The 14,787-nt window shown below is 32.6% G+C and overlaps 2 protein-coding genes across 8 annotated transcripts in view; one reads left to right on the forward strand and one right to left on the reverse strand.

The window, feature by feature from the left end:
* Positions 1–194: 194 nt before the first annotated feature.
* LOC106667685 (transmembrane protein 136-like) lies at positions 195–10,911 on the forward strand. Of its 4 annotated transcripts, XM_024229130.1 has the most exons (10): positions 199–390; positions 500–826; positions 2,363–2,530; positions 2,584–2,712; positions 2,771–2,974; positions 6,981–7,307; positions 10,016–10,183; positions 10,237–10,365; positions 10,424–10,627; positions 10,690–10,911. In XM_024229130.1, exons 6-9 carry the CDS (start codon positions 7,103–7,105, stop codon positions 10,624–10,626), a joined length of 705 nt encoding a protein of 234 aa, XP_024084898.1. In that variant the 5' UTR covers positions 199–390; positions 500–826; positions 2,363–2,530; positions 2,584–2,712; positions 2,771–2,974; positions 6,981–7,102; the 3' UTR covers position 10,627; positions 10,690–10,911. The 4 variants fall into 4 exon arrangements, with proteins under 4 accessions (XP_014251267.1, XP_024084898.1, XP_024084899.1 ...); XM_014395781.1 differs by lacking the exons at positions 6,981–7,307; positions 10,016–10,183; positions 10,237–10,365; positions 10,424–10,627; positions 10,690–10,911 and having other exon boundaries at positions 195–390; positions 2,771–3,236; XM_024229131.1 differs by lacking the exons at positions 199–390; positions 500–826; positions 2,363–2,530; positions 2,584–2,712; positions 2,771–2,974 and adding an exon at positions 6,755–6,803 and having other exon boundaries at positions 10,424–10,911.
* A 1,472-nt stretch (positions 10,912–12,383) lies between these two features.
* Positions 12,384–14,787, reverse strand: part of LOC106667683 (TBC1 domain family member 1) — a 64,857-nt gene continuing 62,453 nt past the window's right edge. For 3 of the 4 annotated variants that reach the window (XM_014395771.2, XM_014395772.1, XM_014395774.2), the window contains one exon: positions 13,622–14,537. In XM_014395771.2, the coding sequence (XP_014251257.1) occupies positions 13,809–14,537 (729 nt within the window). In that variant the 3' untranslated portion in view covers positions 13,622–13,808. Of the gene's footprint in view, positions 12,571–13,621; positions 14,538–14,787 lie in introns of those variants that run through there. The other variant, XM_014395773.2, reaches the window with a different exon arrangement.

The following is a 14,787-nucleotide window of genomic DNA, read 5'->3' on the forward strand; positions in this document are numbered from 1 at the left end:
CAAATTCAATCAATTTTTTCAAAATCTTATTTTTTATTTATTGACTTTATTTTTAAAATGATGAAAATGACAAAATAAATTTATCGGTGCAAAAATATACTCCCCAAGACCTTTCCGAAGATCAATCTTCTTCAGTACTGGAAAGAGGAAGCTGATGAAAACCCAAACTGACTTGAAAGTCGTTAAAACTCATCCTAAATTTAAATTATTATTGACGAATAACAAAATAAAACTGAAAAAAATAAGGAAACTTTACAATTAAACAAAAAACGTCGAATTCTTATATCGATAGAAAATCGATGTTTAATCGAATTCATCATGGAAAATTCAAAAATGACAAACAACATTCACTTCGGTTTCATTTTAAATTTTCAACTTCACTATTAGTTAGTAAGTGGTTTAATTTTCTCCCAAATAAAAAACAAACCCCAGTAGTGTAGCATTACAGTTTCGATCGTGTTTCAAGCATTAGTAACCTACGTAAACGATTTATTTGCAGGATTTGCGTTTTGCGAGCGTGACGTGGGAAGATCGGAGGATGTTGAAAATCGGCCGGTTCTCCGTCAAGTCGTGGTTCGAGACGGTCCAACCCTGAGCGAAACTCGTCTCCCGCCTGGGAAAATGTCACTCCCGGGTAAGGCCGGCCTATTCTGCCTCGCGTCGCTCTGCTCCTGGCTCTGGTACCAGCTCTACCAATTCTACAGATTCAAGCACAAATACGGTGGTGAATTCACGACCAGGATCGTCGCTGGCATCCACGGTGTGGCATGCATAATCCTCTCCTGCCTAGCTCTAATATACGGACCGGATCCTCTCGATGGCATCGGTAACTATTCCCATCGTGATGTTAAAAATTTCAGAGTAGCCCTTACTCTGAGAAGTGACTCATGATCTAATCTAAAATCATCAATATAGATTTTGGCTGGTAGACGATTGCGAAAGACTTGTTTTTTGGTTAGATACTGCGGTTGAGACAACTCTTAAGTCATCCTCTCTACACAATTTTTTTTACATCACTCAATTTGTTACTTAACCCTAGTTCAAATTTTAAAACATGAAAAACTACATAATTAACTTTGGTCAGTAAACAGTAAATGAGCAGTAAGTAGTTACAAGGTCATTTTGGTGTGTAAAACTATGGAATTAAGTGGGGATACAAACCTAATCTCAACTTCCAACTGGGATCAGGACCAATGGAATGAAATTATTCTAATCTTTGGCATCCTTTCTGGGGGATGACATGTTGGGGAAGGGTGATGAGTTCCTTTTCCCCTGATCTACACTAAAAAGTGGTATTTCCTGGAACTGTAGCTAAACTGAAGGTACAGCGAATAGAAATTATTCCAAAATTTAGAAGCCTTTCTAATGGATAGATGCCCTTAGGTTGAAAAAAAAAAAAAAAACATGATTGTGGGTTGTTGCTCCTGCTCTTCTTCCAGCTGAAAATTGGCTTTTAGCACCAACTATGCCCATAGATTCAGTACTATTTTTTTCACCTTTCGAAGAGGATGGACAACTTTATTATTATTATTATTATTTTATTTTTTTAGTAGATTAATTATGTTCAGAGTTCCTTTTGTACTGAAATTATTCCATGATTTGGAATCCTTTCTAGGGTATGAACCTGAAGTAAAAAAATGTTCTCCATCCTCTCTACACGATTTTTTTACATTACTCAATTTGTTACTTAATTTAACGATTTTAAAACCTGAAAAACTACATACTTTAACTTTGGTCAATGAACAGTAAGTAGTTATGAGGTAAAACTATGGAATTAAGGGGGGATACAAACCTAGTCTCAACTTCCAACTGAGATCAAGACCAATGAAATGAAATTATTCCAACCTTTGGCATCCTTTCTAGGGGATGTTGGGAAAGGATGATGAGTTCCTGTTTACCTTATCGACACTAAAATATATATATAGTAGTACACATATGTATATATAGTACAAGACTAGTAAAATTTTAGAACAAATAGATATGTAATTGTTCGTGGTTTATTTACGCAATTTTATTTTTTTACCTTTATTTGGTGAATTTTGTGTTTTTAGTGAAAATTTGTTTTAACATTCATTCACTAGTTTCGTGGTCTGCTTGACCAATTAATATCATACAATTAAGGTTTTTAGTTGAGATAAAAAAGTCAAAAAATGGCAAAAAGGAGGGAAAATTCAAAAGGTGTGGGTGAGATGGGAGGTTGGTGTCCGAGTGGATCGAGGTCACGATAGCTCAAGTGGTAGAGCAGCGGCGAATCAAGCCGAAGATCGTGGGTTTGAATCCTGCTCGTGCCATTGACTTTTTTATCTCAACTAAAAACCTTAATTATTTGTTTTAATAATTGATTTTATTTGAATTTCTTCAGGTGAGCCAAACACTTTCCTCCAGAGCCTAACAATGGTAATAAGCCTAGGCTTTTTTGTATATGATTTTGTCTGGTGTGTGAAATACCAGCCGGAAATAAAAATTATACTTGCACACCACTTTGGGGGTATCGTGTCCTTGACTTTTATACTCTGCTGTGGTTTTTCAGGTAAAGGTAATAGCTATTTAGTCATAAGCTTTTCTACATTTTCCATTATTCAGGCGCGGAAGCAATAGCAGGCCTCGGAAGTATGGAGTTTACGAACCCAATGGTGCAAGCGCGATGGTTTCTGAGAACATTCGAGAAAAAAGACACAATACTCTATCAAGTCGTCGAGTACTGTTTTTTGGGTACGTGCTCTATAATTGGCCATGAGTCGTATGTGTGGAATCACGTTTTGTTTTTCAGTTTCGTTCCTAACGGTTCGCCTTGGATACGGCAGTTGCCTTTTCTTTGCGATAATGACATCGGAAAAGACATTATTTATGGTCAAGTGTTGCTCACTGATTATGTGCGGAGTATCTATAGCTCTTATCTACAACATACTCCAGTTCATCTCTAAGAAAATCAACGACCGGAACTTAGAGGATGACGACATCAAACTTTGCTGAGGTAATCCGAGCAAAAGTGTATAAGTGATTGATCAATTACAAGAACTGTTTGGCCAAACGCTGGAGGCTTTTGATATTTTACAATTTCTAAAACTGCCACCGGGAAAATCGCTCCCACCAATTGTTAACAAAAGCCATTTTCCTGACATAAACAGTTAACATGTGATCACATTTTATATTTACTTAATCAGCAGTATTCTAAAATGACATCTTGAATTGATTAATGCCTAAACCGTGAACAAATAAAATTATTTTTAAGATCTTTCTATTTTTTGATTAGCTCAAGATCCTATTAGTAGTAGTAAGAATTAGAGAACAATATATCCTATAATGGATAAATTTGTAAATGTAATCACCATTGTTATGATAATCACATATTGATAACTTTACCTATGCCAAATGTGTAGAAACGTACCCAAGTATTTAAACAAAAATATAAACAAAATCATATTAAGAAGAGTATTTTTGCTGAAAAATAAGCTTTATAGGGTGGGATTTATGAATATGTATATGTTCATAGAAAATAGAAATCCAGATTCTTTGATTTGATCATTCCAAAGTCAATAATACCGTACAAAAGCAATTCAATTGTCACTTATTTAAATTCAAGTTTGCTTAAAAACACTTGAATGGAATTTGTTAGTTGTATCAGTGCTTTTTGTAATTAAAAAAAAATGTTATTATAGGTGGGTGTGATGTTTCTTATCTCTATGCTTATTTCACTCTCAACAGGACACCCAATAATGACACATCTACATAGAATAATACATATCACTTGGAGCCCTGAAGATGATCTCAATAAAGATTGAAACTTACAATTAATTAAGGTTTTTAGTCGAGATGAAAAAAATTTAATGGCACGAGCGGGATTTGAACCCACAATCTTCGGCTAGATACACCGCTGCTCTACCACTTGAGCTATCGTGACCTCGATCCACTTGGACATCAACTTCCTATCTCAACCTCACCTTATGAGTTTCCCTCCTTTTCGCCATTTTTCAAATGTCGTGTAATCGGTTTTCATCTCGACTAAAAACCTTAATTAATTGTAATGATTTAATTGGTCAAGCGAACCACGAAATTAGTGAATTTAAAGATTGAAACGTTGGCACAATTAAGAAAATGTTTTCTAAAACCTACATCACACCAGACCCCATCTCACGATCTTCAAATAATCTATGCTTGTTAATGCATGTTTAATTAATGGAGATATAACTCTATAGTCAATCTTGTTGTATCTATAGGTTTTTACAAATCCAGTGCGGTATTTATAGTATTTCTTGTTTTGTTCGACAAAAAATGTGTTCTTTAATTGTCTAATAAAAATTTTAGAAGTGAGGTAAAAGGCTGTTTATATTCCACGGCAATTATGAGACTCATTAATAATCAAATTGTGACTACTCAACAGTAGTGGGTATTTCTGCTTAAAATTTTAACAGCCCTTATTTATTATCATCTGTCATTTTGTTTATTGTGTTTTATCAAAGCCTTGTAGCATACTTATTGTTAGTTAACCCCTAGTCACTAGATTTGTATTAATAAAACAATTTTTGTTTACTTTTTTATAAAAATTCTTTCAATGTAAATGCTGTACTAACAAATGTTTTATGTAAATCTGTTAACATAAATAAATGTTACCAAATATGTGAAGTCTTATTTCAATTAGAGCCATATTATTTAAAGTGTAGAGATTAGTGACCGTTAATCAACAGTAATTCAGATATCGTGAGATGCTGTCGGGTGTGATATAGGTTTCAGAAAAACATTTTCTTTATCGTGCCAATGTTTCGATCTTTTATTGAGATCATCTTCAGGGCTCAGTGTTTGTCTTCTGTGTAATTGTGCCATCCTTGCGTGTCGTGTTGAGAGTGCCCTTACACAGAAGACCAACACTTTGAGCCCTGAAGATGATCTCAATAAAAGATCGAAACGTTGGCACGATAAAGAAAATGTTTTTCTGAAACCTACATCACACCTGACCGCATCTCACGATATCTGAATTACTATTATTTAAAGTTTTAAAACAGTTTTTGAAAGCTTTCTTTTTCATTTAGTATATTGTTTGTATTTAAATTTGTTACCTTTGGTTTTGTCGTTACAAACGTTGAAAAAGAAATTGTGAAAATCTATAATTAAGGCCTATAATACTGGTTTATGGACAAAATTAGCTGTTTTTGTTATTGACTGTTTGTAATTGTACAGAGGGGAAATATTTCATTTGGTACAATGAAGACTATCACTTCATAAATTAATAATAGATATTTAAAAAAATTTATTAAACAAAATAATTTTAGTACATCGAAGTTCAAAATCTCTTAAATATTTAATACCTGTACAAAAAAACTGATTTAAACTTGACTCAGGTAACAATAATGTACAATACAATACAATTGGATTTTTAATAAATATAAAACTTAATAGCACAATAGCAAAGCTACAAATAAATCAACAAATTTACTTTAAACATACAATTTAATTAAAAAATAATAAAATAAAAAACAAAGAAAAGTAACGTAACAGAAAATTAAAAGGCAAATGTCTTGATATATACAAAGAACATGTTAATACTATTATTAGTACAATAAGCCGTTAAAATGCCCTTAAAAATTAATAATAATAATAATAATTAGTACAATAATTCTATTTTCCTGAAGTGCTTGGAATTTCAAATTTGAGTGCATAAAGATCACAGTTTTACAGAAGGATGCTGAACTGTCATCCTAAAGACTATACAAAGGCAATCGAAGAACACACATATGTGAGATTGCTAATGCTACATAATGTCAGGCCCCATAAAACATATTGAGGATGATTACTAAATGAGGTTGGAATTGAGTGCCAAGGGTGTGGCCAGCTTGAAGCCTAAATTTGAACCCAATCCAACACATTTGGGACCAACATAAGCAACAAGTACGCCGCCGAAACCTAGGTCCTGTACTTTGCCTGGACAAACTTCATATATCAGAAAACAAGAAAAACAAAATGTATGAATATAAAATTTTAGTGAAACCAGAGATTTTTATAACCTGTACGACAACTCTTCAATTAATCAGTTTTACAAATTTCCTCATACAAAATATAATTATGTCGGTGCTACAGGCTTGAGATAAATTGTTTAACGGCATGTTAGCAATACAATGTGGAAAAAATGGTTTTTGGGGAAAACTAGTGAATGGAGAAACCTTGCGAACCCATCCTAACACTCTAGAACACATGTAAATGGCTGTTCTTGACGAATGGGAAAGAATCCCTCAGGATTTTATCAGAAATATTTTCCAAGGAATGCAAATGTGTTTAAAGGACGTGATTTGTGCTAGAGGTGGGTGTACTCAGTATCGAAGGAGACAAAAAGAGTTTATTTTATTTATTTATTTTTTAAATTAAATAAATTTTTAATATATAATTAATTATTTTTAAATTAGATAATCAACATTTTCTTTTTAAATGCCTTATTTTTACAACCAAACCTATGCATTTTTGATATGCAAAATATGAATAAACCTAAATACATTAAAACTTATGGGTGGTGCATTTATTTTGTCCATCAGTGAGCATATCAACACCTCGCAGACCACAGAAGCCCCACGATTTACACTCTAATATAATAATTTACCAAAAATAAAAAAGGGTTGGTGGATGAAGATACATAAGAAAAACAAATTTAGTAACAGTATATAAAACAGGAACAAGTGGATAGTGTAATGTACGTTGGAGTGCCACCATTTTTTTTTTAATTCCCGGTAAAATGGGTAGATTCCAATTTTGAAAAAATCGATATTAACCCCAAAGTTCAAAAGTTATTTCTCGATATTTGGAAAATGAGGGTAAAGGTAAAATCGGTAATTGATTAAAGGATGACAACGTACAAAAAGTATGCCTATGCCTGTTTCTCAGACAAATTTAACAATTGAAAAAACATGTGATTTTCCTTTATCCCAGTAGTATAGCATTACAGTTTCGATCGTGTTTGAAGTATTAGTAACCTACCGGTAGCGATTTATTTGCAGGGTTTGCGTTTTGCGAGCGTGACGTGCGAAGATCGGAGGATGTTGAAAATCGGCCGGTTCTCCGTCAAGTCGTTCGTCGAGACGGTCCAACCCTGAGCGAAACTCGTCTCCCGCCTGGGAAAATGTCACTCGCGGCGAAGGTCGGCGTCCTCGGCCTCGCGTCGCTCTGCTCCTGGCTCTGGTACAAGCTCTACCAATTCTACAGGGTCAAGTACGAATTCGGTGGCGAGTTCACGACCAGGATCATAGCTGCCATCCACGGTTTAATATGCATAATCCTCGCCTATCTCTCTCTAAGATTCGGACCGGATCCTCTCTCCGAGCCCGGTAACTATTCCCATTGAGATGTTCAAAATTTCAGAATAGCCCTGACCGAGAAATGACTCGTGATCCAATCAAAAATCATCAATACAGATTTTGGCAGTTAGACTATTGCGAAAGACCTGTTCTTTGGTTAGTTACTGCGGTTGAGACAATCCTCTCTACACAATTTTTTTTACATCACTCAATTTGTTACTTAACCCTAGTTCAGATTTTAAAACCTGAAAAACTACATACTTTAAGTTTGGTCAATGAACAGTAAGTAGTTACAAGGTCATTTTGTGGTGTAAAGCTATGGAATTAAGGGGGGATATAAACCTAATCTCAACTTCCAACTGGGATCAGGACCAATGAAATGGAATGAAATTATTCCAACCTTTGGCATCCTTTCTGGGGGATGAACTGATGTTGGGGAAGGGTGATGAGTTCCTTTTCCCCTGATCTACAGTAAAAAGTGGTATTTCCTGGAATGTAGTTAAACTTATGGTACAACGAACAGAAATTATTCCAAAATTTAGGAGCTTTTCTAGGATGCCCTTAGGTTAAAAAAAACATGATTTTGGGTTGTTGCTCCTGCTCTTCTTCCAGCTGAAAATTGGCTTTTAGCACCAACTATGCCCATAGATTCAGTACTATTTTTTTCACCTTTCGAAGAGGATGGACAACTTTATTATTATTCAATTAATTAAGGTTTTTCGTTGAGATAAAAAAGTCAGTATCACGAGAGGTCACGATAGCTTAAGTGGTAGAGTAGCGGCGTATCAAGCCGAAGGTCGTGCGTTTGAATCCCGCTTGTGACACTGACTTTTTTTTATCTCAACTAAAAACCTTAATTAATTGAATGATATTAATTGGTCAAGCGGACCACGAAAACTAGTGAATTTATTATTATTATTTTATTTATTTTTTAGTAGATTCGTTATGTTCAGAGTTCCTTTTGTTCTGATATTATTCCATGATTTGGAATCCTTTCTAGGGGATGAACCTGAAGTAAAAAAAATGTACTGTGTTTTTGGACTTTAAGTTTTTTAAAAATCACGATTTTTGGTAGTCTAAAGGTCAGCTCTTCAACAAACTGAAAATGTATGGGATTTCAGCACCAACTTTGAAAAAGTGAAGGACTTAAGTTAATAAAAAATCATGGTTTTTTTGTTGTTAGGTCTTCTACAAACTGAAAATATATTGGATTTCTGCACCAACTGTGCCTATAGATCCTTAGAGTGCCTTTTTCCTTGATCCACACTTTCAAGTGGTATTCCCTGGAACTGAAGCTAAATTTAATGAACAACAAACAGAGACTATCTAGTCGATGGATCCCCTTAGGTTTAAAAAAATTTTAAAAAACTGGCTTTTGGTTGTTGCTCCAGCTCTTCTACCAATTTAAAATGTAATGGTTTTCAGCACCAACTTTGTAACAAAATGAAGGACTTAAGTTTTTAAGTAAAAGTTTTTGCATGTTGTAACAGCTCTTCTTCCGATTGAAAATTGGCATTTAACACCAACTGTGCCTGTAGATTGATTACTTTTTTCACTTTTTGAAAGGTGGACAATTATATTATTTCTTTAGTAGATTCATTACGTTCAGAGTTCCGTTTTTACTGAAATTAATCCAACATTTGTCATCCTTTCCTGTACCGTAAGGATCAATAAATAGAAGTCCTTAAGATTTTGCAATCTTTTTAGAGGATGGATGCTGCTGAGTAAAATAATAAATAAAAAATAATTTTAAAAAATCAGGGTTTATTATTGCTGTGCCAGCTCTTCTTCCAATTGAAAATTGGCTTTCAGCACCAACTATGTCTTTTGATTCATTACTTTTTTTTTCACTTTTTGAAATGGATGGACTTTTTTATTTACTTATATACTTTTTTAGTAGATTCATTATGTTCAGAGTTCCTTTTGTACTGAAATTATTCCATGATTTGGCAGGCTTTCTAGGGGTTGGACCTAAATATTTTAAAAAATCAGCTCTTCTACAAACTGAAAATGTATTGGATTTCATCACCAACCATGTCTGTAGATTCCCTATGTAGTTTCCTCCTTGTTTCCTTTTCCTTTTCTCCTGATGTAAACTTCCAAGTGGTTTCCTCTAGACCATATATTTACTAGTGGATGGAGACATTACATACATAAATCCAAGGTTTTTGGTTGTTGCATACCGCCAGCTTTTCTATCATTGGAAAATTAGCATTAATCACTAAAAATGTTTGTAGATTTCCTATGTTGAGAATTCCTTGTAGGTTGTACATTTTGAATAGGTTTAGTAGTAATAATCAATAAAGGGGGATAGAATCCATTCTCTTCCTCCGTATACTATCCCTTTGGCATCATTACGATCAACAGAAATGGTTGTTATAAGTGTATAATGGTTAATATTAATCAAATCAAATGATCTGTCTAAAAGTATAATTTTAGTTATTATTTCAGCTTTAATCTAAATATTAAATTTATTTTTCTGTGTACCTCTTATAATCAAACAATTACAAAGATGTTATTAAATTAAATTGTGTTGATTTGTCAATTTGCATAACATTTAAGTTATAGTACAAGACTAGTAAAATTTTAGAGCTCTTTGCATTGCGTTGTTGACATCTGGTAATAACAAGGAGTAGACAAAAGGATTTATTTACACAATTTTATTTTTTACCTTTGGTGAATTTTGTGTTTTTAGTGAAAATTTGTTTTAACAATTGGTTTTATTTGGATTTTTTCAGGTGAGCCAAACACTCTCCTCCATTACATAACAATGGTAATAAGCCTAGGCTATTTTATATATGATTTTGTCTGGTGTCTGAAATACCAGCCGGAAGTAAAAATTATACTCGCTCACCACTTTGGGAGTATCCTGTCTCTGACTTTTATACTCTGCTGTGGTTTTTCAGGTAAAAATAAAAGCTATTTAGTCGTAAGCTTTTCTACATTTTCCATTCTTCAGGCGCGGAAGCCATAGGAGGCCTCGGAAGTATGGAGTTGACGAACCCACTGCTGCAAGCGCGATGGTTTCTGAGAACATTCGAGAAAAGAGACACAGTACTCTATCAAATCATCGAGTACAGTTTTTTTGGTATGTGCTCTATAATTGGCCATGAGTCGCATGTGTGGAATCACGTTTTGTTTTTCAGCTTTGTTCCTAACGGTTCGCCTCGGATATGGCAGTTACCTTCTCTTTGCGATAATAACGTCGGAAAAGACATTATTTATGGTCAAGTCTTGCACACTGATTATGTACGTAATATCTTTAGCTCTTATCTACAACATAGTCGAGTTCATCAAGAAGAAAATCAATGACCGTAGCACAGTGGATGACGACGTCAAGCTTAGCTGAGGTAATCCGAGCAAAAGTGTATAAGTGATTGCTGAATTACAAGAACTGTTTTTACCGTTGTAGTTTATTTTTGGCCAAATGCTGGAGGCTTTTGATATTTTACAATTTGTAAAACTGCCACCGGGAAAATCGGTCCCACCGATTGTTAACAAAAGCCATTTTGCTGACATAAACAGTTAATATGTGATCACATTTTATATTTACTTAATTAATAGTATTCTAACATGAAAACTTGAATTGATTAATACCTAAACGTGAGAAAATAAAATTATTTTTTAAGACCTTTCTATTTTTTGATTAGCTCAAGATCCTATTAGTAGTAGTAAGAATTAGAGAGCAATATATCCTATAATGGATAAATTTGTAAATGTAATCTCCATTGTTATGATAATCACGTATTGATAATTTTACCTATGCCAAATGTGTAGAAACGTACCCAAGTATTTATTTTAACAAAAATATAAACAAAATAGTATTAAGAAGAGTATTTTTGCCAAAAAATAAGTTTTATAGGCTCGGATTTATGAGTATGTAATGTACGTAGTAAATAGAAACCCCGATTCTTTGAAGTGATCATTCCAAAGTCAATAATACCGCACAAAAGCAATTCAATTGTCATTCTATTCTCATGGATTTTTCCTTTCATGTAAAATTTAAATTCAAGTTCTATTAAAAACATTTTAATGAAATTTGTTAGTTATATCAGTGCTTTTTGTAATTAAAAAAAAAGTTATACGTGGGTGTGATACTTCTTATCTCTGCTTATTAATGCATGTTTAATTAATGGAGATATAGCTTTATAGTCAATCTTGTTGTACCTATAGGTTTTTTTACAAATCCAGTGCGGTATTTATAGTATTTCTTGGTTTGTTCCACAAAAAATGTGTTCTTTATCTAATAAAAATTTTAGAGGTAAAAGGCTGTTTATATTCCACGGCAATTATGAGACTCATTAATAATCAAATTGTGACTACTCAACAGTAGTGGGTATTTGTGCTTAAAATTTTAACAGCCCTTATTTATTATCATCTGTCATTATGTAATTGTCATTTTGTTTATTGTGTTTTATCAAAGCCTTGTAGCATACTTATTGTTAGTTAACCCCTAGTCACTAGATTTGTATTAATTAATACAGATTAATAAAACAATTTTTGTTTACTTTTTTATAAAAATTCTTTCAATGTAAATGCTGTACTAACAAATGTTTTATGTAAATCTGTTAACATAAATAAATGTTACCAAATATGTGGAGTCTTATTCCAATTACAGCCGTATTACTTAAAGTTTTAAAACAGTTTTTGAGAGCTTTCTTTTTCATTCAGTATATTGTTTGTATTGAAATTTGTTACCTTTGGTTTTGTCGTTACAAACGTTGTTGAAAAAGAAATTGTGAAAATCTATAATTAAGGCCTAAAATACTGGTTTATTGACAAAATTAGCTTTTTTTGTTATTGACTGTTTGTAATTGTACAGAGGGGAAATATTTCATTTGGTACAATGAAGACTATCACTTCATAAATTAATAATAGATATTTTAAAAAATTTATTAAACAAAATAATTTTAATACATCGAAGTTCAAAATCTCTTAAATATTTAATACCTGTACAAAAAAACTGATTTAAACTTGACTCAGGTAACAATAATGTACAATACAATACGATTGGATTTTTAATAAATATAAAACTTAATAGCACACTAGCAAAGCTACAAATAAATCAACAAATTTACTTTAAACATAAAATTTAATTAAAAAATAATAAAATAAAAACAAAACAAAGAAAAGTAACGTAACAGAAAATTAAAAGGCAAATGTCTTGATATATACAAAGAACATGTTAATACTATTATTAGTACAATAATTCTATTTTCCTGAAGTGCTTGGAAGTTCAAATTTGAGTAAGCATAAAGATCACAGTTTTACAGAAGGATGCTGAACTGTCAACCTAAAGAAAGCAAGGTTGATATTACAGTCTGTAAATTTTATTTAAAAAGAAAACAAAACAAAAATTTAGTCAAGCCATTGTGACAAATAGCAAATAGATCGGGTTGTGCAGTTAGTTTGTTTCTGGGATAAGGAAAAACAGGGAGTAAGGCGATAAATATCAAGAATATTGTGCCTGTAGTGTATTTGACTTGTATTTCTGTTTGTCGTCTGTTTAACTTCATTCTTAGCTTATGTGAGAAGTCATGTTTTGAACATTTTTTTCAAGTTTATATGTAGAATCTAGTGTATTTCATTTGTTCGCTTGTTCGAATTTTGTGATTTTAAATCACATCGGTTCGTTAATAACGACTAATCAACCAAAGTTGACTCTTGCATCAGTATTTTTTTTAGTTACAGCACTGGGCATTCTTTGAACATGAAGTTTTCGTGTAAGCTTAATTTAAAATGATTCTTTCAACCTGTTTTTACAGAAGTTATTAAAATAAAAAGTAACTAGCACACTATGATACACAATACACTCGGATAAAAAAAAAAGATAAAAAGATGTACATTTTAAAATATTTGGTTCGTAATAATCTAAATAATAATAGAATATAACTGCAAGATTTAGAAGAATTTCATTTCATTGTTAAAACGAGAAGGTTTAAATATTACTTTTTACTGGTAATGATTTGCATTAAAGTGGTTAATTAAAAACTTGAATTATGCAACTAACAAACTACTGAATCTTACAAAAATACCTGCATTTCTTGGCACATGGAGTGTTTATCATGGAAAAGGTTTTCAATTTTAAAAATCATTTGTAGAAAAATAACATTTTAGAAAAGGGGGCTAAACATTTACCACAAGATTCTTTTTGTTTAATAATCAAAAATTTTATTTTGTGCGATACCTTCAGTCTTATCTGCTAAGGCTGATTAGTAGTGTTTATATCCTAAAAAATTTACAATTTGTTCACTATTGTGTCCTTGATGTATTTGTTTAATTATATTTGTTTTTTTGTCACTTTAACCAGTTTAGAATTGGGCAACAAAGTTCAAATACATAAATAAAAAAAGACAACATAATCACATTATAATAAAACACAATCCTTATAAATATTCTCTCCAATGCTTGAAACAAATAAATTTAAAACAGCACAATTAAAATGAAAAAAAGAAAACACAATAATGCCACACAAAAATATCACATTGGTTTCGTATTGAAGTGGAAAAGTCCCAAAATAAAAAAATCGTCTCATGTCAAGAATCCATTCGATTTTTGCATTGCTTGTGATTTGATCAAGAGTTGCGTCTCTTGACCAAATGGCTTGTAATTCTCTTCCCTTTTGAACACGTCATTGCATGATTCAAACAGTCGTGTCACTTTATTTTTCGTGAGCGTAAGTTTATCCGTGACACTGTCAGATGGCTTTTCTACAATTTTAAGCTCGACATTTTTCATACTTGCAACAGTTCTTGTTTTTTGAAGTTGGATTTTCTTAAGATTTACCGTACCTTCAAAATGTATCGGGACATTGTTCGAGTCCAAAGGGTGGATGCCGATTTCTAAAGAGCTCTGGCTTGATTTGAGTTTCGATTGGACCTCTTGCTCTCGCTTCTTCCTGATCGCAATCGCATTTTTTTCAGCTTCGGTTAAAATTCGCCCGATGCTCTTCTCTTCGACCGGCTTTGTCTCGTCTTCCTCCTTTATGACTTTGACAGGGTCTTTTATCAAAAACTCAGGGGCACTCATCTGCGATACCAGGCTCTTCCTCCTCTGTGAAGTGATGTTGATTTCTTGAAGGATTTTGAGAACTTCTTTTGGGACCTGGATGTCCCTGTTGGCATCGACGATCTCGCTGATAAACAAACCAAGTGTGTTTACCGAGTTCTCTAAACTCTTCTTGTCAGCTTCCAGTCTATTCAGCTGTTGCATGTAATTAGAACGTGATGACTCAAGTCTGTTTTTATTGCTTATCTCGATCTGAAAACATTATAGATTTAATCAATATTTTAATAAACAGAAAACTAGTCTTAAAATGTATATTTAATGTTTAAATTTTTTTCTAATTAAATGGATTCATAAATACATCAATAATAAAATTAATCTGTGTATGTTTAGTAGTAATAATTGACCATATTAATTATTTTAATTAAAATAAATGCCAGAAGGAAAAATTAAACTTGTGAATATTTTTTAATTAATTAAGGTTTTTAGTTGAGATAAAAAAGTC

The sequence above is a fragment of the Cimex lectularius genome, unplaced genomic scaffold, assembly GCF_000648675.2.
Source record: "Cimex lectularius strain Harlan isolate CLEC.00 unplaced genomic scaffold, Clec_2.1 scaffold200, whole genome shotgun sequence".
NCBI classification, from domain to species: domain Eukaryota; kingdom Metazoa; phylum Arthropoda; class Insecta; order Hemiptera; family Cimicidae; genus Cimex; species Cimex lectularius.